The sequence below is a fragment of the Gadus macrocephalus genome, chromosome 23, assembly GCF_031168955.1.
Source record: "Gadus macrocephalus chromosome 23, ASM3116895v1".
In the NCBI taxonomy this organism is placed as follows: Eukaryota; Metazoa; Chordata; class Actinopteri; order Gadiformes; family Gadidae; genus Gadus; species Gadus macrocephalus.
The window spans coordinates 4,853,814-4,877,245 of NC_082404.1; the positions used below are offsets into that span (position 1 = coordinate 4,853,814).

The 23,432-nt window shown below is 45.3% G+C and overlaps 3 protein-coding genes across 3 annotated transcripts; 2 read left to right on the forward strand and 1 right to left on the reverse strand.

Moving 5' to 3' along the window:
* Nucleotides 1–12,837: 12,837 nt before the first annotated feature.
* Nucleotides 12,838–15,520, reverse strand: LOC132452288 (Golgi reassembly-stacking protein 1-like). Its single transcript, XM_060044831.1, has 6 exons — nt 15,303–15,520; nt 14,719–14,799; nt 14,413–14,616; nt 14,097–14,183; nt 13,613–13,743; nt 12,838–13,048 (listed from the first exon to the last, which is right to left on the reverse strand). The coding sequence occupies exons 1-6, from the start codon at nt 15,366–15,368 to the stop codon at nt 12,838–12,840; spliced, it is 780 nt and encodes a 259-aa protein (XP_059900814.1). The 5' UTR covers nt 15,369–15,520.
* Nucleotides 15,521–16,202: 682 nt separating this feature from the next.
* Nucleotides 16,203–18,186, forward strand: LOC132452287 (actin, cytoplasmic 1-like). The gene is made up of 3 exons (XM_060044830.1): nt 16,203–16,295; nt 16,457–17,099; nt 17,633–18,186. Exons 2-3 carry the CDS (start codon nt 16,490–16,492, stop codon nt 18,148–18,150), a joined length of 1,128 nt encoding a protein of 375 aa, XP_059900813.1. The 5' UTR covers nt 16,203–16,295; nt 16,457–16,489; the 3' UTR covers nt 18,151–18,186.
* Nucleotides 18,187–18,866: 680 nt separating this feature from the next.
* Nucleotides 18,867–23,197, forward strand: LOC132452597 (chymotrypsin-like elastase family member 2A). Its single transcript, XM_060045277.1, has 8 exons — nt 18,867–18,982; nt 19,191–19,285; nt 19,589–19,695; nt 19,932–20,060; nt 20,371–20,510; nt 21,176–21,321; nt 22,749–22,898; nt 23,084–23,197. The coding sequence occupies exons 1-8, from the start codon at nt 18,949–18,951 to the stop codon at nt 23,096–23,098; spliced, it is 816 nt and encodes a 271-aa protein (XP_059901260.1). The 5' UTR covers nt 18,867–18,948; the 3' UTR covers nt 23,099–23,197.
* Nucleotides 23,198–23,432: the final 235 nt, after the last annotated feature.

The window sequence follows — 23,432 nt, forward strand, 5'->3', positions numbered from 1 at the left end:
ACACACACACACACACACACACACACACGCACACGTCCTACACACACGCACATTTGTTGTTGCCCATGTCTTCCCGCCTCCCATTATACCTCTGTTCTGCTTATGAATGAACTGAAAAACAGAACATTCCATCCCAATGAAAGACATTTATTAGGACGGCAGCGAGAGCAGTGTGATGAGCCAGCAGACGCTACGCCTGCGCACACAGACGAAGAAGTCAATTGTGTTCACTTCAAAGCCTTCACTGGGACTCAGTGTAGCAGGGGATGGCTGGGAGAGGTTTGCTGGAGGCTGCCAAGTGTGGGGGCGAGAGGGAGAGGGAGAGGGAGAAGGAGAGGGGAAGGGAAATGGAGAGGGAGAGGGAGGAGAGAGGGAGAGGTAGAGCGAGAGGGAGGAGAGAGGGAGAGGGGAAGGGAAATGGAGAGGGAGGAGAGAGGGAGAGGTAGAGGGAGAGGGAGGAGAGAGGGAGAGGGGAAGGGAAATGGAGAGGGAGGAGAGAGGGAGAGGTAGAGGGAGAGGGAGGAGAGAGGGAGAGGGGAAGGGAAATGGAGAGACGCTAACTTGATTGCACAGAGCTGTGGTCACGCTGAGCCACCGTGGAGACGGCTCCTTCATAACTCGCAGCGCGTCATTAAAATGGGCACGTCCATTAGTGCTCATTCTCAAGCGGTGACCTTTGACATGCTGTTGACCTCAAGGGTCGGGATGTAAATGGCAAGCAGTCCGATTTTGTAATATATTAATTAGGCATTTTGATGTTTCTTCTATAGCACTTGTACACTTTTGCATGCTTAAGTATTTTACATATATTTTACTTCCTTTTTCCATAGAAAGATGTCTATGTTTCTATTGTTTGGTCGCAGAACAACGTGAGAAATGAAGAGGAAATAAACGTCTTAAATGTGAGGGACTCCACCAGATGTCCATCATATACATGTATCATTGCCATTGGAATAAAAATGATACAATACTTATTTTAATCAGTCTTTTCTTTCAGTGAAGCATTATTTTTTTCAATTCCAAAGAAATGCACAAATAAGAGCAGAATATAATGGGATTAAAATGAAAGGAGAATTTTCTAAAACATAAAAGCACCTCTTTAAAACAGCCTCTACCCACTGTTTGTGATGTAATAATCCTTGAACAAAACTTAACACACATACACAGTACAATTCAAACGACACAAAACGTACAAACTACATATTGCAATCCCAGACTAAACTTGTGTCAATTGAGCTTCAATTACGTTTTTTTGTATTTTCTTTGTCGTTGTCCAGTTCTTTTTCCACAAACACACACACACATACACACACACACACACACACACACACACACACACACACACACACACACACACACACACACACACACACACATACACACACGAAAACACACACACACACACACACACACACACACACACAAACACCCTTCTCTGCCGCCAAATGAAAGGGCAGAGTTGCGTCGACGATTAGAGTCTGTGATGACTCACCAACTGATAGCCATCAGATGCCCCCGTCTTTGTTCCTTTTAAAGCCTCACCTCAGAGTTCCCATTGGTCCATTCATCAAGCTAACCGCCGTGCCGGTTGGCCGTTCCAGGACACACACACCTGGCCAGCACCCATTACCCTGGGCTAGGTAAACAGCAGCCGGCAGCCTGCCTTTCAGAGCCTTCTCTGTGTTTGTCTCTGTTGTTAGGATATGTTCCCATGTGACCACACTTCCCCCCTGGACAAACACACAAGCACGCACACTCGCAGGCCCACGTCCTTCCCCTCTTTGTTTATCCATGACAGTTCAGGAGAAGGGGAGAGATATTATGGGATGTTTTTAACTCGCCATAATGATGATGGATGGCTGATGCCATTAGATGCCCGGTCCTCATTTAATGTCCCTTAATGGTGTTTTAAGGACATGGGAGCGGCCTTGAGTTGAGGACATATTGTTCGACACCTTAGCGGGGCTCAGAAAACATTAAATTAAGATCTTGATATAGAATAGGAGAATAAGAGAATAGATAATAACTAGTATGAACATTATTTGTATGGTTATTTTTGTAAAGGGTTGTATTTTGATTGTTGTTATAAGGGGGACAAGCACAAAGTGCAAGACAACCTGAAATTATTCTTGTTATTCCATCAAAATGCCTTGCACAGCAAAAATGGCGGTGTTGCTAATTTTGAATCTTTCCACCGCTGTAGAGGGTGACTAAAGATTTGGAAAATTTGCTCTCATTGTGCCAAAGGTGGAGCACATGGGCACATAAAGGCACATGGGCCAAGATGAACTGCTCCGAAGTTAATCCAGATACCCGGGCCAATGGGGCACTATGGCAATCAACGGAAATTGCACATTTGGACGGTGATATTTTCTAACCCATTTCAACTACGGGCATGACATTTAGTAGACATTTGTCTCTCCTCACGATGAACAAATGTCAGAAGGAACCCATAAGCTGCAACAACATGGCCGCTGGACGGCCAAATCAGTCCAATCAACGTTATGTGCCTGAAGGGATTAATTTAGGAAAATCCTCCCCAAACTTGGTGTGGTTGAAGAAACATAGGTCAAGGTTAACCAGGCTAACGTTAATCATATTAGGACCACACTACAGCGATTGAAAATATTGAAGAAGCAGAACTCCCCACACTTTTGACATACGGTCATGAAAGATATAACGAGCATCACCAGACCCAAGCTGAGGCTATTCCAGCTTTGTCAACCAAATCCCCCTCCAATAAGTTCTGAATGTTCTGTGTGAGGACCCCCGATAAATGTTGCTTGCAGCTTGAATTGTTGTGGATTTAGTTGGATCCTAGTCAATTAGACTAGGACTCTGCTAACCAAAGGGACTTCGGTTTAATTAAGGGCTAGGGCTTCTAGCTCTTCAAGGGAGACTGCAGACATTGGGGATCAAACCCAGTACCTCTCAGTGCAGTACTTTAATATCATTATTTCTGTTCTGTACCGATGTTTTCTACCCAGTGAAGGTAAGAGGCAGGATTCTCCAGGCGAAGATGGGCTTTAAACGCTGCTGAAAATGCTGCTGTGAGCTAACCTGATAATACCTAATTGCATTTTAATTCAAGCAGTAAGGCTTACCCACAAATACACACACACGCACGCACGCACACACACAAACACACACACACACACACACACACACACACACACACACACACACACACACACACACACACACACACACACACACACACACACACAAACACACAAACACCACAAACACACACGCACACACGCACACACACGCACACACACACACACACACACACACACACACACACACACACACACACATTTTGCCATTCTCTTTGCACCTATTTTCTTGTTGCTCGCTCTCTCTCTCTGGCTCTTTCACTCCCTAGATCCTCACAGGCTCTCTACCCTCTCCTCTTCTCTCCTCTAAAGCCCCATCCACAAGCCTTCTCCAGACTCTGTCTTTCACAGACTCTTTCTCTGTCACACAGATTGCAGGTTTTTCGATGCATGATTTATTAGCTGACATTTACATAACGATGTTGCTTCCATGTGGTTCACGCCATTTGGCAGCACAACGCATTTTGCTTTTTAATCTAGGTGGCCGACCCTATTGCTCTATGCAAATGTAGACAACGGTTGAAAGTAGAAGCATGTGTAATTGTAATTATTCCATATTTAATTCAAATTAAGTTTTTTTGTGTGCCATAACACATGCCACCAATGTATTCCTCCTCTCATTGATAACGAACATACAAAATACATGTTTCTCGTTTGAATAATGCAACCAATGTACCCTCTGGATGCTGCTCCACATAACCACATCAGAAGTAGCTAGCGAAGCACCAAAAGAAGCCTGTGTGAGTAAAAGCACATTTTGTGTCTCCCTCTCTTCCTGGAGAGCTGTACTCTGGGCTATTTCTGGGTAGTTTGCCTCCATGTTATCTCTGCTGCACTGCTTCTCCCTCTAATCCCTCTCCACACCACAGTGCCGCCATGTTGATTGCTGAGACGCCAAAACAGCCCGCCATGGGTGTGCGTGTGTATGTGTGTGTGTGTGTTCATGTGTCTGTGTTAGTGTGTGTGAGTGTGTGTGCATGTGTGTGTGTGTGTGTGTGTGAGTGTGCATGTGTGTTTTTGCATGCAACAACATGCAACAACAAATGTGCATGTGTGTAGGGTGTGTGTGTGTGTGAGTTTGTGTGTCTGTGTGTGTGTGTGCGTGCATGTGTGTGAATCTGTACGTGCATGCCTACGTGTGCGTGTGCATGTGTGCGCGTGCTTGTGCGTGTGTAAGTGCGTGCCTGCGTGTGAGTGTCTGTGTGTGTGCGTGCGTGTGTGTGCGTGTGCGTGTGCGTGTGTGCGAGTGCTAGCTCTATCAGGCAGGGTTGAACACAAATGTGTAGCAGATGTAAACACGGTGAGGGTGCAGGCGTTGTCTGTTTCTGTGCACCGTGCCATGTATTTGTCTTGGTCCTCGTATCTGTACTTGTGTTCATGTGTGTGTGTTCAATTGTCGGGCCTCATAGCTCAAAGCTGATTAAAAGGGCCTTCAATTGGGACACAAGCACCGCAGCTGCCCGGTAATACCTAGTCAGTTAATGAGTCATACAGGAGTTTATTTGACCCCAGGGGATGACAGGGGCGGGGAGCTGCAATCATGTTCAACACAGGTGCCTCTCAGAAATCACCAGTGATGGTCACGTGTGGACCCATACGTCCATGCGTTGTCAGAGAGTGGTAGGGTGGTGTACATTTAGCATTGAGACCACCATTTGTGGATGGCAAATCGAGAGATAGAGGTCCTCTCTTTCACCAGACGTTCTTGTTGACCTTTGCGACGGGGATCTGAATAGGTGTGGGTGACATTTGGGGAAAGACATTTGACCCCTGTGTTTTCATCAGCGCCATTTGAGACGAATGCATTGGCAAACAAGCTGACACACACACACACACACACACACACACACACACACACACACACACACACACACACACACACACACACACACACACACACATGCATGCACGCGCGCACACACAAACACACAATCTGTCCCACACACACAAGCCTGTACACACACACATGCACGTACACACGTACATACACGCAAAAACACACACGCTGTCTCTCACACACACACACACACACGCATAGATGTGCATGCATGCATACACACACTTACACACATACACACACTTGGTCTCACACACACACACACACGCACACACCCATGGCAGCATACGCACACGGACACACATTCACACGCACATTGACTTTATTGTAGCTGCCTCTGTGTGTGTGAACTGGAGAGGGTTTGTACATCACAGCACCAAGGTGACACACGCATGCACGTACACACACCATGCACACTTGTGTGGTTTTGTCTGTGTTCTGGGGGTGGGGGGGGGGGGGTGTACGTCACAGCACCCAGGGCCCAGGGATGACGTTGAGGTTGATTTCCAGAGGCAGCTGCTTAACGGGTCACAATCAAGCACATAACAATGACTGGAACGTTCCAGCCAATATGTCACGCGCAGGCCAGACCGCAGGGTCGCTTCTTCAGGACAAATTATACTCCTTAAGGACAAATTATACTCCTTAAGGACAAATTATACTCTTTAAGTAAGCCTCTGCTTCATCTGAACAGTCCTCGCGGGCAGGAGGGGCTGCCCCATAGGGTCTGCCACCTCTGCAAAAACCTAACTGCACATCAGGGATGGCTACGTTTTCAAACGGTTCATTTTTGATAGACTTGCTGAGGAAGTTATGTGTTCATTTTGGTGCTCCATTTCAACGGACATCCAGCCTGGGCTACCCAAACCAATGACGCAATCTGCCAAGAAATGTAAGATCACCAGCTGTTGCTGAATGGGGACTTCTGGTTTCTTGCCGGCCGACTACACTCTGAGTCACGGAGGTAGAGCCGCTGCATGGCCGTGGACACGTGGTGTGTGACACCCCCGGGCATTGAGTCCATGCCGGCCCTGCTCGCCCCAGTCTGCTGTGTTTCACATCAAAACAGGCCCTTGGTAATCGGATCTAAAGACCAATCAATGTCCTCTATTGACACAACACAGACGTCAGGATGCGAGTTTGGTACAGCTTAATTAGCTTTTTTTGTTGGATTTCCGCGAAATCCGATTTTCCGATGCATCGATTGCCTGAAACGTCTTTGGATTCAAAGAAATCCCTCTTTAAGTCCAAAAGAATATTGTGTTCTACATGGGTTTCATAATTCCTTCAGAACGCAATTTGAATCCTGCATTATTGTTATGAACCACTTTGTAAAGTCATGATTGCCTGCTGTGTGTGTGAGTGCGTTTGTGTGTGTGTGTGTCAAAGTGTGAGTGCGTACAAGTGTGTGTATTTGTATGTGTTTGTGTGCGTATGTATTTTTTTTTGTGTGTGTTTGTGTGTTTTTGTGTGCAGGATTTTTTTGGGAGTCTTGGTGTGTTTGAGCGTGCCCGGCTTTTGTTTGTATGTGTCTGTGTGTATGCGTTCATGTGTGCGTATGTATGTGTTGTTGTGTGCATGAGAGCACGCATGTGTGCGACTGACCATCCAAAGACAGGCGAGCTGTCTTTGGTGAGGAGGTATGGAGCGCACTGACCCCAGAAGGAGGCCTGAGGTCCTGGGGGTCCGGGATGGTAATCCAGTCTCTCAGAATAGGTCTGAGGTCCTATCAGAGAGCAGCAGGCTCTGGTTTAAACCCCGCTGGTACCATCCGCACCTTACCTCTTCTCCTTGCCTTTTAGGGACTGTAAGCCAGGGAAGCCGCAAGGCTTGCAGAACTACTCGGCTATTGCACGTAGAATAACGTCAGGAGAGTCTAGTTCATGGGTGTTTGACTCCCGGGCGACATGAGGTCAAACCCCGACGTCCTCCGTTTACCTGAAATGTCCTCAATTCCCCGTAGGTCACTGTGGATAATAAAGTGTCTGCTCAATTATAAAATTGTACAATAGATAGTCAAATAGATACTAGAATAGTTCCATCTTCAAAGAGATGTCTCAAGAACATGACTGAAAGGGTGAAATATGATTGAACTGTGCTCCATGGTGTTTCCGAGCAGAAAGGAAGCACCACGTGTTTCCTCTGACTGGGGGGAAGACAGGAAAGAATCAGGGGGATGAATGAGAGCGGCAGGGGCCGTGTTGTGTGAGTGAGTTGTGTCGTTCCTCTTCATGGGCGGGGCTGCTAACCCACACAGCCCATTGATGCAGATGATCCAAAGGTACACAACAACACAACAACAGAAGGCAAACAAATGTAGATAAAGATGAATTCAAACAGGATATGCGAGGAGTAGTGCGTCTGTTATTTTCAACCCAGGGGCAGGATAGTGTCGTTGTTAGGGTGTTTGACTCTTTGGTGAAAGGTTGTTGGTTCAATGTCTGCAGCCTACCTGTAGACATCCTTGAACAAGACGCCCTAAACCTCTATCTGATCCTCCATGTTGACATCCCCAATTGTTGAATGTTGAAATGATGCTGCTTTGGATCAATGCAAGACACTTTAAGTAAATAAATAATGAGAATATCTGTTTCCTCACGTGCAGTGTGTGTGTGTGTGTGTGTGTGTGTGTGTGTGTGTGTGTGTGTGTGTGTGTGTGTGTGTGTGTGTGTGTGTGTGTGTGTGTGTGTGTGTGTGTGTGTGTGTGTGTGTGTGTGTGTGTGTGTGTGTGTGTGTGTGTGTTGTTTGTAACATTGTGCGTTTCAAACCTAAAGCCAGTGGGGCCGTAACACTGGAGCCGCACGGTGCAGTGGGACAACAATGACCCCAGAGCCATCCCGTTTGTGTGTCACGAGAAGCCTCCATCGTCCCATTCACCCAGCGCCTCCCGGGGTAAATTGCTCACGTCGGTTGTGAGGGCTGTGACATAACGTGCACTGGGCACATGCACATCGCCCGGGGGGGTTCCCCACCCCTCCCCGACCTCGCCGTGTTACGAGCTGCGATGGGCTAGCATGGTGGGCAGGTCATTTTATCAATCAGCATTGGTTTCACTTCCCATCTGCCATCACACAAATCCTCACTCATGTCTTCCCCACTCTCCCGTTCTGCCTCTCTCGCTCTTTTCTAGCTTTCTCTATCTGTTTTGCACTCGATCGCTCTCACTCTTTTCTTGGTCTCTCTCTCGCTTCAACCTTCATCTCTCTCTCTCTCTCTCTCTCTCTCTCTCGGTGTGACACGCTGCAAAGGCATACTATATTGCATGGAGTGCACAGCGCGCTACTGCACATGCATTTTGCCTCCCACTGGCTGAAGACAAGCAGAGCTGACAAGTGGACTGAAAGCCACACCCACCCTAGGACAACAGAAAGAGAAAGAGAGCGAGAGCGAGAGAGAGAGACCTCCCCTGTCTCTTCCCTTCACCTCGCCTGGCCAACAGCTGCTGCTTCCTTTCCCTCCTGTGTTTTCCGTTTTTTCTCCTGTTTCTCTTCTCCCGCCTACAGCTCTGTCAGCTCTGCCTTCAAACCCGCACCCTGGTCCTCCCGAGGCAGCAGCGACGGCTGTCAGGGAGGAACAGGGGAGGTGTGTGGCCTGTTTGATGTCATCTAGAAAGCATTGCATGAAACAATGGCGTCGCCCACAAACGTTAAGGGTTTGTTGCAAAGGTGCCTCAGATAATTCGAAAAAGCATTCTTCTGATCTACGGAATGCAATGGATAGACAGTGGCAGCAAAGGAGGTCAACAGAACCTTAGTTCATCTCTGGAAATGATGAAGAAGAAGAAGAAGAAGAAGAAGAAGAAGAAGAAGAAGAAGAAGAAGAAGAAGAAGAAGAAGAAGAAGAAGAAGAAGAAATAATGGTTATATTACCAGTTCCCCTTCCTACCCACAGTCATGGTCCACAAGTGAATTGTACAATACGTATTTATACATGGGTTGAATTGTCTACTTTGCCAAAAACCTGCTGCACCATGAAACAGCTGCCATACATAAATGTCTCCCTACCATAGCCTGATATTTGGAACAGCTGTCAGGCAGATAAGGGCATCACTGTGTGGGTGTATGTGTGTGCATCTTGAGAAGACACGCCACAAACGGATTAAGACAGAAATGCACATCCCTCCCTCGACTCTCTCCCCTCCCTCCTCTCCCCATCTGAGGAGTACCCTTGTGAATAATTGAAGCGTGTGGGGGCTCTTCTGCTCTTCTCAAGGCATGAACCGCAACTGTTGTTGTCCTTATGATGTATGATGTACGCTTCTGTCTGAGCCTCCCTATCCGTCATTCCCCCTCCTCCTCGAATATATTCGTCATCAATAAAATAGATTTTGACATCTATTTCCCAGCACTATACGTCCCCCACCCCCTCGCTGTCATGGATAAGTTTGGAAATGCCCGTTTCCGAGGGTTTTCCCAACCATAATGTAGGTCGATGGTTTTAAAAAAGTGTCATCTCGTACAAATATATGTAGAGGGAATAAGCCTACGCCTACACACCATATATTCTCATCTGAGAGGCTATGTCCACCCTTTATGCAGTCCAGTTACTATCTGAACGGACAAGGAATGTCTCAGTTGCTAAACAAGCAACCGAGGGTCAATAAGCCGTGGTCAAGAACCAAACTTGATTCCGTTTGAACGAGTCCTTTTTCTTTGACGATTCGAAAGATATGCGGCAGGGCTCTGAAGAGGCTATGTGCTGCCCCCTGCTGGATGGAAGCTGCGCTCGCCTGGCGCACTCTCAAGGCATATATGACGACGTCATCACTTATCGTCATCATCGACGTCAGAAATAAGAAAATGTATGGTTGTTTGTGAATATTACAGATTGAAAGAATATTTTATTTAAATAATTTGACATTATTTTTTGTCTCCTGAAACGTTGTCCTAATATGTTGATGTATTAAGAGGATCACCCCATTGCATTGACTAGTCTATGGTCCACAGGACTCCTTATTCCTACCACTCAAAACGTCTCCATTTTCTTAAACTACAGAAAACGTTGCAGTCTATGTATACCTCAGTGCACACTAATGAAAATATTGAATTTTGTGTTCAAGAGTTTTCAATGTTTATTCTGTAGGCCAATAGAAGGCTTTAAAGACAAAGCAGTTTTGAGGAAAAAAAAAACTGAATGCTGAATATAACCCGTACTAGTTCAACATACATTGCAGCACAAAGGAGAAAATAGGTTTTTGAATAGTGATTTGAGTAACGCCTGAGATCACACGTCTTCATGACCAAATTTCTGATGACAAAACAGACTCATCAATACGGAAACCTATTGATACCTATAATTGTGTTCTATTGCTTTGACCTTTTTCAAGTCAAGTACCGGAGACAACTCTAATTAAAAGTAAAAAAAATGCCATGGTAACCATCTCTTCCGATAACAAACTTATTTAGTGGACTTGAGAATGGTTGCACTTTAAACCACAATAAGAGCTCACCTATTTTTGAAAACAATATTTTACTTCTCCAGTAGAGTTCCCCTTTTTCTCTTTTTTACAATCGCATAAACTTAACTACGAGTCATAGTTAAAAGGAAGAATATAAACAGACAAATTATCCCAATGGTACATTGCTCTCATCAAAAGTGCAGAATGAACATAAAGATATGGCTACTGTATTTGTTATTACAGATAAAATAAAAACGCAAACTCTCCCGCCATCTTAATTTTCAGCAAAATAAACCCCATACATAAAACTTTAAACTCACAAAACATAAAACTGATCGTGGATGTAACCATCCATTCCATAAACATACAATCATGTTTCCTTCAGTGATTAAATGGTGAAGGCACCAAATGCTTCATAAAAAGGTACCTAACTACGAGGCTTGTTGGTGACAGTTAAAAAAGAATCAGTTCTGACCAGAAAAAGCAATACATTAATCCTTCAAGGTAACCCTTAGCATACATTCATTGTGAACTGAATCAACAGAACTTCAGACCATAAACCAACAAAACTATTTTGTTTGAATGTGCAAGTTAGCATGCAGCAAAGGCAACTTCATATCAATAAAACCCTTGTTAATATAATAAAATAGTTGAGTTCCAGTGTTGCTAACGTTAGCATGTAGCTTTATGAGCCCAAGCGCTAAAGCCAGCTACTAAAGCCTTCTAATGCATAGTGGGTGAAAAAGTGCTCTTAACTCCCCAGCGGGCCTGGGTCCACTCGCTCGGAGCATGGCGTTTCTGCGTCTAAACTCTGAACGTCTGAAAGGCTGGCGTCACCCGCCGTCTCCTTGACGACATCGAGGCTGAAGAGGTCCTCCGTTGTCTGATCGCCGGAAACCACCAGGAGGTCTACGAGATCCCCCCCCGCCTCCTCCTCCACCTCCTCCATGACGACAGCCGAGTCCTCTTGGTTGTCTGGGGATGAGGGCACTGTTTGACTACCTGTGGACATGTCTGGGGACAAGCAGCCACGTTCATCATCGACATCAGGGGCTGGCATTGGGCCTAATTAAACACAGTCGTTTTGGGGAGGTCATTAAACATGCACTTTTACCTAAAAGGGACTTAACAGTGAGTTCAGATATAGATGTATGACGTCTACAAGATGATGTTCAATTAATATAGCATAATGGCTCGTTGTTATTCAAAAGAATTGTGTCGTTTTGTGCATTCTACAATATTCTTCCAGTGTAATGTTTTCTTTTCCTTACTGTATGTTTGCACGATGAACACACTGGGAGCATAAGCGGACCTTTTCTTTCCTCAGTTTCCCCCTGTTCATGGCCTTCTTTCTGTAATAGTTGTGTATATGGGGGCACTGGCACGCTTTGCTCAACCACTAGATGTGTATTTATCTATTTTGTACCGCTTGTATATGAGGTGATCCGCGAGAGGTCTTGACGACCATGTACAGGTCCCCCTAATGTCACTGCGACCCCTTCCAGCGGTCTCCTGGTGGACCACCTCTCCTTACCCAGGCTCAGATCCTCTCTGGAGTCGTCGCCGTAGTTGGCCAGCCTGGAGACGCCGCTCACGTCCATGGTGGAGATCATCTCAGACAGGTCGGGGGTGGCTGCCTCTGAGAGGTTGGAGCCGTCTGGCGTGCCCAGCGAGATGGAGTCCAGTCTGGGTAACCGCCTCTCCAGGCCTGATGGAAGGTAAGAATCATGGGTTGAGGATTGGGATGTGGTTCCCATCGCCATCTTTAAAACACTCCCAGAACTCTTAAAATGATTCGTGCACATTGTTTTGGGCGAATTGAGAACACATTGTGTTATGTACACTCTACATAACCCATTCATGTTTTACTATACTAATTCACAACAAAACATATATCCTACCAACCCAGTTCGGATTTCAATAGCTTCTATTCTTAATGGTGACATATTATACCACCAGGTGTGAGTGTGATTAACGGCTAATCACACTCACACCTGGTGGTAAAATATGTCACCATTAAGAATAGAAGCTATTGAAACACTACACTTGACTGCTTGCTATACCTCATTACTAACACTGTCTTAGTTTCTCTTATTATTACTTACTTTATTTTATTGTATTATTATTTATTATTGTGATTTATGCTGCTACATCTTTTTACACATTTGTGTTTCTACTCATCTTTATTGACCTTATCTTGTATTGTTGCGGCGATGTGGCTGTTGAGGAACCAAGCCTTAAGAATCGTACTCTTGTGTACAATAGATGTAATAAAAGTGATTCTGACTCTGCTTGTGACAGCGTGAGAGCGAAGGCGACCGAGGAGGTTGTGTTCACCTAGCTGCGGGACCGCCGCCGTGTCCGACGCGGGGCCGGGCTCCCCGGCGGACCCCCCTCTCAGATCCACCCTGGTCTCCTGTTCCCCAGCATGGTGGTGTGCGGCAGCAGGAGGGCCCTGAGAGCAAACAACCACAGCCATGCCGTCACACACTGTACACACCCCCTAGGTCGGGGGGAGCCCAGCGGGCCGGTCTGGGGGCCGCGGCGGGGCTACTTGCCTGTTGGTGTGTAGGCGTGTGGTCCGCTTCGGGCGCAGCACTCTGGTGGGACGTCCGGGAGCTTTGGGCGTCGGTCTGCTGATGCGGGTGAGTCGGGATCCTGTGCAAATAGCCGTAGCCGATGCCACACCCTAGGCTAATAGGGAAGCAAACCAAGAAGAAAACAATAGATAAGGAGCTTACAGGGTTAGGTGCTTCAGATGCTTTATTAAGGCATTAATAAGCATTAGTTAATGCAGTAAGGACCATTTCTATATAGCTTTAGCATAAGGGATAGGGTTATGGTAAGGATAAGGATAACCATAACCCAATTTACTAATCAACCCTATAAAATTATATTAAACCATTTTAAATCATAAACACCATCACCTTAGTCAACAAGAATACCATCATTCAATGACAACGAGACCATTCGTTAACGGTTTATGGTTAATTAATAGCTATCAATGCATAAACTAATGTTAATTAATGTCAACAGATATATGAAAATGATGGATCAGGTAAGGGTTACCCATCATCTGGATTAGAGGACAATGGGGATCGAACCCAGTACCTTTGACTTCAAATCCATGACTATCCTGACCCCTTGAAATACTGAAATGTTTCTGATTCCCGTCGCAATACAGTGATGGGGAAACCTCAGGGATGAAATGAAAGGCTCTTTGTGAGTGTGTGTTTTAGGGGTGGGGTGGCGCCCTACCTCCCCTCCCCCCCCCAGGCTCCGTTGGGCGTGACCACCACCTCGCGACAGCGGTCACTCTGGGAGTTGTACACCAGCAGCTTCAGAGGCTTCCCCTCAGTAGCCTCGACCATGGAGAAGAAATCCTCAGACTTCCCCAAACACACACACACACACACACACACACACACACACACACACACACACACACACACACACACACACACACACACACACACACACACACAGTGAATTCTGGGATGCTCTTCTCATTTGTTTTTGTTGCTCTTTATTTCACCTTTTAAGACCGTGAAACAAAGGAATCGTATTTATAAAAATAACTGAACTGTATTAAAATCTTTCAATCGTACATCACATTCGATTTGAATGCGCACAAGTTTGGCTGATAACTTGTGCATCAAAACTCTTGTTCCTGTTTGCCTCAATTTGTAAAGTTGGCAGATAGATTAACATTTGATAGACGGATAAAGAAACAAATACCTACTTCCTGCAACACCTGGTCGGCTCCCACAATGTAGTCGTGAAAGGCCTGAAGGCCGGCCAAGGAGGCCGGAGAACGCTCCTCTACATCCTGAACGGGGGGGGCAGAGACAGAGTCAGTAATGAGCAGGGATGAGGCAATCTGCTCAATCATGCCAAGAGGCAGACGGTAAACATTCAATCAAACTCAGTCCCTTTGGCTGGGGGTCAAAGACCACAACTACTTGTCCCCTTTCACAGGTCGTCAGCAGTAGGCGTTACTTCATGTTTCTGTCATTATAATATTAGGCCTGTTCTATGGATGTCTTTGTGTGCCTTACCAAGATATGCCAGACGTTCTCGTTGGCCCCCTCAAAACTGCAGAAGCGCACACTGGCCCCCAGCAGACCCTGCCCCCCCCACATGTTGTTGGGAACCACCTCCAGCTCCCGCACCCTCTGAGTCTTCATGCTGTACAGCTCCAGCTTGACTGGTTTCTCCACATTGGCTTTCAGAAGGTCTTTCAATAAGTCACTCTCTTTATTCTGGTGGTATAAGGGACACAAATATAAATGAGTTTTTCAGTTTCTTAACAGGATAATTTTTCGACAGCAGAAACTATTTAGAATTGGATATGGTTTACTCACAAGACGGGTATTTCCTATCGAGAGAATAAAATCAAAAAAGGGATCCACTCCGGCCAAATGAGCAGGAGAGTTCTCTTGTACCTGAAATGCGAAACCAAAATCTCACTGTTAAGTTGTCGAGTCTGTCGCCACCCTATGGTCACATTGGTCAGAGTAACGTAATACAGTCAGCAAAAAGGATTGCAACCGCAGAAGCTCATCTCATCGTGCTCATGGTTTGACCTGGAAGCGTTGGTTTTAGGACCATACATGCTATAGCGTACGATGAAGGCACGTCGTTTTTTTACATCGTGAGCCAATAGGTTGTCGATGGAGGAATATGAGCGTTTTACACGCTCGGCCCGGATATGAACTGAGGGCCACCTCATCACGTTACTCAAACTACGTGAAAGGAGTCCAGACGAATCACTACCATTAAACGATTCAAAAGGTCTACATTACAGGCTCGGTTACGTACATACGTCTTAGGGACTTCTACGACTTGGTACTAAACACTTTATTTTTCCAGGACACGTGACATGAATGATGGAAAAGCCTTGGCTCGGTGACTTCCTACCGGATGAAATACACGCAACACAACGTACCCCGTGTACATGGTATCCACTATTACTGCCCCCGTCCGACAGAAAGGAACTCTGTGTCAACCCCATAGCAAACAAACACTGCGCTAAACCTTAGGACCTGTGTGTTACGGAGAGAGGATGTAGGGCCATTACTGGCCAGACTGGGACAGACTGGGGCTAATGGTGGCTATCAGCTACAAGCGGACTGACAGGAGGAAACCACGTGGAGACCAAACTAATAAATAAAGATGACCGATACCTCGAGTTTTTGCCCAGCGATACAAATAAACACACGTAGTTACACGTGTTAACAAAAATACAATCACATTTAACTGCAATGAAATATTATCCAGTCAAATTTATAATAAACGACAACGAAACCTGACTCAATCGACCACTCCACGTTTGATTATCTGTCCTGAACAGGTGCATTACCACTACTTTATTTGCAATTTTATTATATTATTTACTATCGTCACATTTTGTCGGCCAATATAACACAATATGTGGCATTCTTTAGTAACTAAATTGTATAAATAAAAACTTTTTGGGGCTCTGCCACTATCGAGTAGGTGCCATAACATTTTGGGGGGAGAAACTACTGTGCAAAGGTAAACACCTAGTAAGTTAGTGCCAAAAGAGACCAACGACTTTGAACATTCATTTTACATATGACTCACTCGAAAAAAGCTGTTAACAATAGTGTGAGTGATGGGTTCGGTATGGCACACAAGACACATTGGTTCAATGAGGCCTTGTCTAGAGAGACTAAAGCATCAAGTGCTGCCAAGACGAACATAGTACACTAATGTGTCTTGACCCATTTAAACAGTAAGGTCTCAAAATAACCTCTTTTAAAATGGACTTCAACATATTTTAGGACAATATATCTTATGGCTGGAACCCCTACGCATAATCAGAAGTTGGTATCTCCCAATTACTACAGATATAATCAGCTGTCTTGACTCCTGCTCGTAAGCGTTTTGCCTGAGGACCAAGCCTGCGTAGAGCTAAGTATGATAGTTTCTGAAATATCAGTATGAAATATAACAGGTGCCTTTTATCAAACTACAATATGTATTGTCAATGTTTAAATCTAATGTTTAACCTTGCAGAATCACAGTGGTTTCTTGTTGCTTGTATTGCACTAACCTGTTGTAAACCATCTTCCTAAGCCACCAAGCCTATTCCCTCAACTCAACATAAAAATGGAGGAAAATATCGTAGCCCTGGTTGTTGACAATGGCTCTGGAATGTGCAAAGCTGGCTTCGCTGGTGACGATGCGCCCCGTGCTGTGTTCCCTTCCATCGTGGGCCGTCCCAGACATCAGGGTGTGATGGTCGGCATGGGCCAGAAGGACAGCTACGTTGGCGACGAGGCCCAGAGCAAGAGGGGCATCCTGACACTCAAGTATCCCATCGAGCACGGCATCGTCACCAACTGGGACGACATGGAGAAGATCTGGCACCACACGTTCTACAACGAGCTGCGCGTGGCCCCGGAGGAGCAACCCGTCCTGCTCACAGAGGCCCCCCTCAACCCCAAAGCCAACCGGGAGAAGATGACCCAGATCATGTTTGAGACCTTCAACGCCCCTTGCATGTACGTGGCCATCCAGGCCGTTCTGTCGCTTTACGCCTCCGGTCGAACCACCGGTATCGTCATGGACTCCGGGGATGGAGTCACTCACACGGTGCCCATCTACGAAGGCTACGCCCTGCCCCACGCCATCCTCAGGCTGGACCTGGCCGGACGGGACCTCACAGACTACCTCATGAAGATTCTGACGGAGCGAGGCTACAGCTTCACCACCACAGGTAGGTCGTCCAAACCATACTATGGTCGAGTATGGTTTGGTAATGGTCGACTATACAGTCAGACTGTAGTGTAGCTACTGTGACGGCCCTCTCTAAATTTTGTTACCTGATGATTGTAGAGACTAGTAAGTGGAACTGGGGGGTGTACGTTGTGTGGTTCAGCTGAGCAGGCTATCCCTGCAGTCTAAAGGTTCTGCCACATTAGTCTTGTCTCTATTCTCCACAAGCAGACCCGTTACTATGGGCTTCTTCTGTTTGCATCCACACTCGTGCAACGCTCGACTATGGATTAGAGATACACATCATAGGATTTTCTGGCAATCTGCTCTTGTTAAATTAAGTTTATTTAATTCATAAGTTCTTTCTGTTATTTGAGCCTGGTTTCAGCATTACAAAGATTCTCCTTAACAATCTAATAACTCAGTTCACTGTTCAACATTTTGTATATTCATAAACAACTAACTAGTATGGAAAATGTCCTCCAGCCAGGGAATGGTCTGCTGGGTAATCCTGTGCTTCTATCCCGGCCACAGCGGAGCGTGAGATTGTGCGTGACGTCAAGGAGAAGCTGTGCTTTGTGGCCCTGGACTTTGAGATTGAGATGAACACCTTTGCCACCTCCTCTTCCCTGGAGAAGAGCTACGAGCTTCCCGACGGCCAGGTCATCACCATTGGCAACGAGCGCTTCCGTTGTCCCGAGGCCCTCTTCCAGCCCTCCTACCTGGGCATGGAGTCCTCCGGTATCCACGAGACCACCTTCAACGGCATCATGAAGTGCGACGTGGACATCCGAAAGGACCTCTACGCCAACACCGTGCTGTCCGGCGGCACCACCATGTTCCACGGTATCGCCGACCGCATGCAGAAGGAGATCACCTCCCTGGCCCCCAGCACCATGAAGATCAAGATCATCGCCCCCCCGGAGAGGAAGTACTCGGTGTGGATTGGCGGCTCCATCCTGGCCTCCCTCTCCACTTTCCAGATGATGTGGATCAGCAAGCAGGAGTATGACGAGTCTGGGCCCAATATTGTACACAGGAAGTGCTTCTAAATGGACCAATTTCTAAATAAATGGCGTTGATGAAAAGATGGCATATATATTTTAATTTATTTTGAAGTATTTTTTGGGGGGGGTTTTAGGGTAATGCGTTTGTAAACTTGGTTTTCCTTCTGGCTCTTGACTAAAATGTTTACAATTGAATGGTGACTTTTAAAAAGCTGCAAGCACCTAGCTGCACGTCATCCTTCCAACCTAGTCTTTACTGAAATCCATTATAATGGATAAGTCTATCCTTCCAAATACTTAGCAAAAAGTCTAAATGACAAGTCTTATTGTTTACACTGCTGTTTTTCTTTATTAAATTTCTACATACCAAATAGTCTTTCATAGTGCACAAATATTCCCGAGTGTCAAAGTGTGATTTCACAAGTTGTATGGAACATTTCTTTTTTTTAATCACTTATTTGCTAAAAACCTGACCTTGGTCTTGACCCAACACATCTGTTAATTCCCAGCAGAAAGATTATATGTTACCATGACATTGCTAAAAACCTGCCAAAGTAACTTGACATCAGATTAAATGAAACATTAAAATATAAACTAGGTATATTTGGTAACCCGTTAGTTGAACTCAACCATTAACGAGCTATGTCCTGCATTAGACTAATTTCAAAAATAGTTTCCTTGTTGGATGTGTTTTGGGGGAGGGCTGAACAAGTAAAACATCCATTTTATTTGCATGTGCCAGCTACTGAAATGCTGTCGGCCTTCATGATTGGTTAGGTTATGCTATCGGACAGTCTTGTATTAATAAAAGGGACACGGCAACCCTGATCACTTTCTACCACGATGATGCGACTTGTGGTCCTGGTTGCTCTCATTGGTAGGCTCACAGGTTAATCCTTCCTCTTTAGTGTTATATTTAATGCCTATTAATATTTCTATTTTTTTTTAAAGTCGGTTAGAGCCGACCCTTTAATCTAAAGCGAGATTTTGTGAATTTATTCTGCATGTCATTGAGCAATCTGAGGCCTCTTGCTTAATCTCCTAAATTGTATTGCCTTGAATCAAATTGAATCCACTGTGTACAGGGTTGACGTTTGCCAAGGTGCCGTTCGACCCCAACGCGCACAACGAGCGGGTCATCGGCGGCTATGATGCACCGCCAAACTACTGGAAATGGCAGGTAAAGAGAGTAGTCCCAGCACTCAGGTAAAGAGAGTAGTCCCAGCACTCAGGTCCTCTGGGTATGTGTTGAGGCATGCGTGTTGTGTAATTTGGGCAGATTAAAAATTTCAAATTTATCTACCACCAAGTGACCTGTTTATTGTTTACCTATAATTGGCTTTTGTACGGGCAACCCTACATTTGAATAAGTCTTGTGATTGTGTGTTATCTCCAATGGACAGTTTCATGAATTTATTGTGCCAGAAGTATCAGCATGTCCATATCACACAATGACCACACATGCCCTTGTCTCTCCTGCCAGATTTCTCTCCAGGAGAACATCTATGATGACGGCTACCACTACCACATCTGTGGAGGCTCTCTCATCGGCGCCTCATACGTCGTGACCGCGGCTCATTGCATTTCAAGGTGAGGCTCATGTTTTAGAAAAACTGCTATATGACTGAAAAAACATCCTTTGTGCATGCATTGTGTTTTTGAAGAGTTCGTATTATACCTATTGATGTTAGGTTTCTTACTTTGTGCTATATTATATCAGAAAATGGATGAATAATATCAATCTTCTTTCACTTTTTAGTTTTTACGAGATTCATCTTTGCTTTGTTATGTCTCGGTTTGGTTTGGTCTTTCCTGGTATGAACCAGCCTGGACGCCACTCTGTACCGCGTGGTCGCTGGAGAACATAACATCTACGAGTACAGCGGCACGGAGCAGATCATTGGGGTGGAGCGAATCACGGTGCATCCCGACTGGAACCAAGACCTGGCCAAGGGGTGAAACCAAACAACGCTTTAGTCACGAACTAACAAATTATCAGACCATGTTCAATTCATTCACAAATTATGCCTCATACTAATAAAGGTTGTGGTGTGTCTGCTATGATAATATTCATCATACTCTGATTCTCATAATTCTCATACTAGTGTCTGTTGGACCTATTTAGCACTGAAACCACAATAAACACCACACAACCAAAACATAGGAATAGACTCACGTTTGGTCTCCCACAGAAGATCCTTTAGAATTTGAAGATGGATGGAAAGTTAGAATTTTGCTGGGTTTTGCTTTTTGCCCCGGTGTTAGATACGATATCGCCCTGCTGAAGCTGGCCACTCCGGCGTACGGCAGTGCCTCCGTGGAGCTGGTCAACCTGCCCTATCCTCACCAGATGCTGCCTCACGGCTTCACCTGCTACATCACCGGCTGGGGGCTCATCCAATCCTGTACAAACACCGACGCACACACACGGACTCATGCACAAATGCACACGCAAGCTTATGCAGGCACACACGGTCAAAGTCAGATTCTCATGCTCGCACACGCACGCACGCAAAGCAGACGCATGTAGTCAAAGTCCCATTCACATGCGTACACGTATGCACACACAAGCTTATGCAAACGCACACACGCGCACACACACACACACACACACACACACACACACACACACACACACACACACACACACACACACACACACACACACACACACACACACACACACACACACAGTCACATTTATATGCTCACACACACACACAAGCGTATTCAAACATATACACACCCACACTTATGCGCAAACTCACTCACTCACACACGTGCACGTGTACACGCGTACACACGCATGCATCCACACACACAATTTTCCTTTTCACACACTCAAAGTATCCTTTGAAATTATAGTCAGCGCATCGTTCACCGTGCCTTCACCTACAGTCCCAATGCTTGACCCTCTCATCCTTCACCGTGCCTTCACCTACAGTCCCAATGCTTGACCCTCTCATCCTTCACCGTGCCTTCACCTACAGTCCCAATGCTTGACCCTCTCATCCTTCACCGTGCCTTCACCTACAGTCCCAATGCTTGACCCTCTCATCCTTGTCCCCAGTTCCCTCAGCTGCCCCAGACGTGCTCCAGCAGTCTCCCATCCAGGTGGTGGAGCACTCTGTCTGCTCCACCTGGGAGTGGTGGGGCAGTAATGCCCTGAAGACCATGATCTGTGCTGGGGGGGATGGCGTCATCTCTGGGTGCCAGGTACTACCTGGGGAGGGAAGGCTCATGTCAAATCTAACTGTAATCCCAGTGATTTATTGATCAAATGCACAACAAAGTCAATCTCGACCAGGGTGCAAAAATAGGTTCTCGGGGGGGGTCTGAGACCACTTGATTGACACTTGAGACCCCCTATGTAACAGCAACATTTATGGGGTCTCTGAAAAGATTTGTCCGATCCAATTGTCACTAATAATGTATTTTAAAAGCCTACCATGTCCATTATTCATCATTCAAATTGCACACATGTATTCCCACGGAGCCAAGGAGGACGTAGGAGTATTTATTTTTTCTTCCCATGCCTTCTTATATTGCCATTGAATACCCGGTTACTGGTAAGGACTTATTCCAGGGGTGGCAATGTTGCAAATGGTCGTCAATCCAAACGTTATAATTTAGACACAAATTATTATTTATCACACAACTCGCAGCGGGATTCCCCTTCTCGTGAACTAGTTTCTGTTCCGAGTCCTTTCGAGGCAAAACATAGGATTTAACACCTTTTAAGTAAACTTATTTCAAGAAACGATGACAAAAAACCTTCGCGCTCGTAGCCTCACCATGTGCTCACTTAAATCCGCCCGCTGGCACCACCCAGCGGCCAGCTGAGGAGCTGCCACAGGTCTTTACTTCATTATACTGGAGCACTACGAATGGGGAGCACTAGGGGGGACACCCGATTGCCGGCAGGTATAATAGACACTTTTCTGGACCATTACATTATAGAATAAGGCAAGTGGTGGACTAAGTTGCCTAATTTTTTTTAAAAGAAATTCATTAAAGGCACCCAGTGCAACTTTATGTAAACATTCAATGAAAAATAAACATTCAATTTCTAGTCTTTTTTACACGTAGTAAGTTTCAATAACTCCATACCATTACATATCGACATTCAAGGAGCAAAGATGAGACGTCGTTGTGTGGTGAGAACTGATAGAAAATCGTAAACAACAACAATCGCCGGTGGGGAGAAGCCATTTTTCCATTGACTGGAAGCCTGCTTTATTTATTGTAGGTTACAAAAAATAAAGAAAATGGCGGCATTGTTGTTGTTATCGATTTTGTATCAGTTCTCACCACACAACGACGTCTCATCTTTGCTGCTTAAATGTCGGTATGTAATGGTATGGAGTTATTGAAACTTACTCCGTGTAAAAAAGACTAGAAATTGAATGTTTATTTTTAAACTTCGAAAGTTGCACTGGGTGCCTTTAATAATGCATATGGATGATGCACTTCAATAACAGCATTAATTCTGAGTTGATCACTTTAATGGATACGTTTACTGTGATTTAGAGATTGTGAGGAATTCAAATGTTGACTGTAGTAAGATCTCGGTCTAATGGGACTTTTTCCAAACCTCTATCTGTACCTTGTGTTGATATGTACATATTATATGGCCTGATCAGGGGGACTCTGGCGGCCCTCTGAACTGCGAAGTAGACGGGGTATGGAGGCTCCACGGTGTGGTCAGCTACGGCCCGGCTGGAGAGTGCAATCAGTACTCCAAACCCACCGTCTTCACCCGCGTCTCCTCCTACCTGGACTGGATAAATTCAGTAAGCTGATTGGATGTATGATTCATTCAATGTCAATATCAATGTCAAAATCTGTTCATGTATGTTTTTATTTCACAGCTAAACAAACAATATATATTGCTGTGTTCTGTTCAGCATTGTGCACCAGTGTACTTTTACACATTTCTTTCATTTAATACCCATGTTCTATTTATTTTTTTGTACAGGTTATGAACAACTAGACATACTTCACGTGTATATACACAGTGATTGCTGAGACTGAAAGAGACTTGTTTCTCTTTCTGCTGCAGATTAATTGAAATAAATAATCCAGAGTTTTACTTGCTGTTTTTATTTGAACCACTGGGGGGTAGCGTTGTTGCAAATTGAAATTAAACAGAACAGTGTCCTTTTGTAGCACGGCTACATTCCTGGCATTCCTAAAGCCGCTCTACATTCTTTCCGGATTATCAGTATTTACTGTGGTAAGGTGGACGTGTCAGTTTCACTTAATTTCATTTGTATCATAACACAAGTTAATATAAACGACTGGCTGTGAAGACACATTTAGTATAG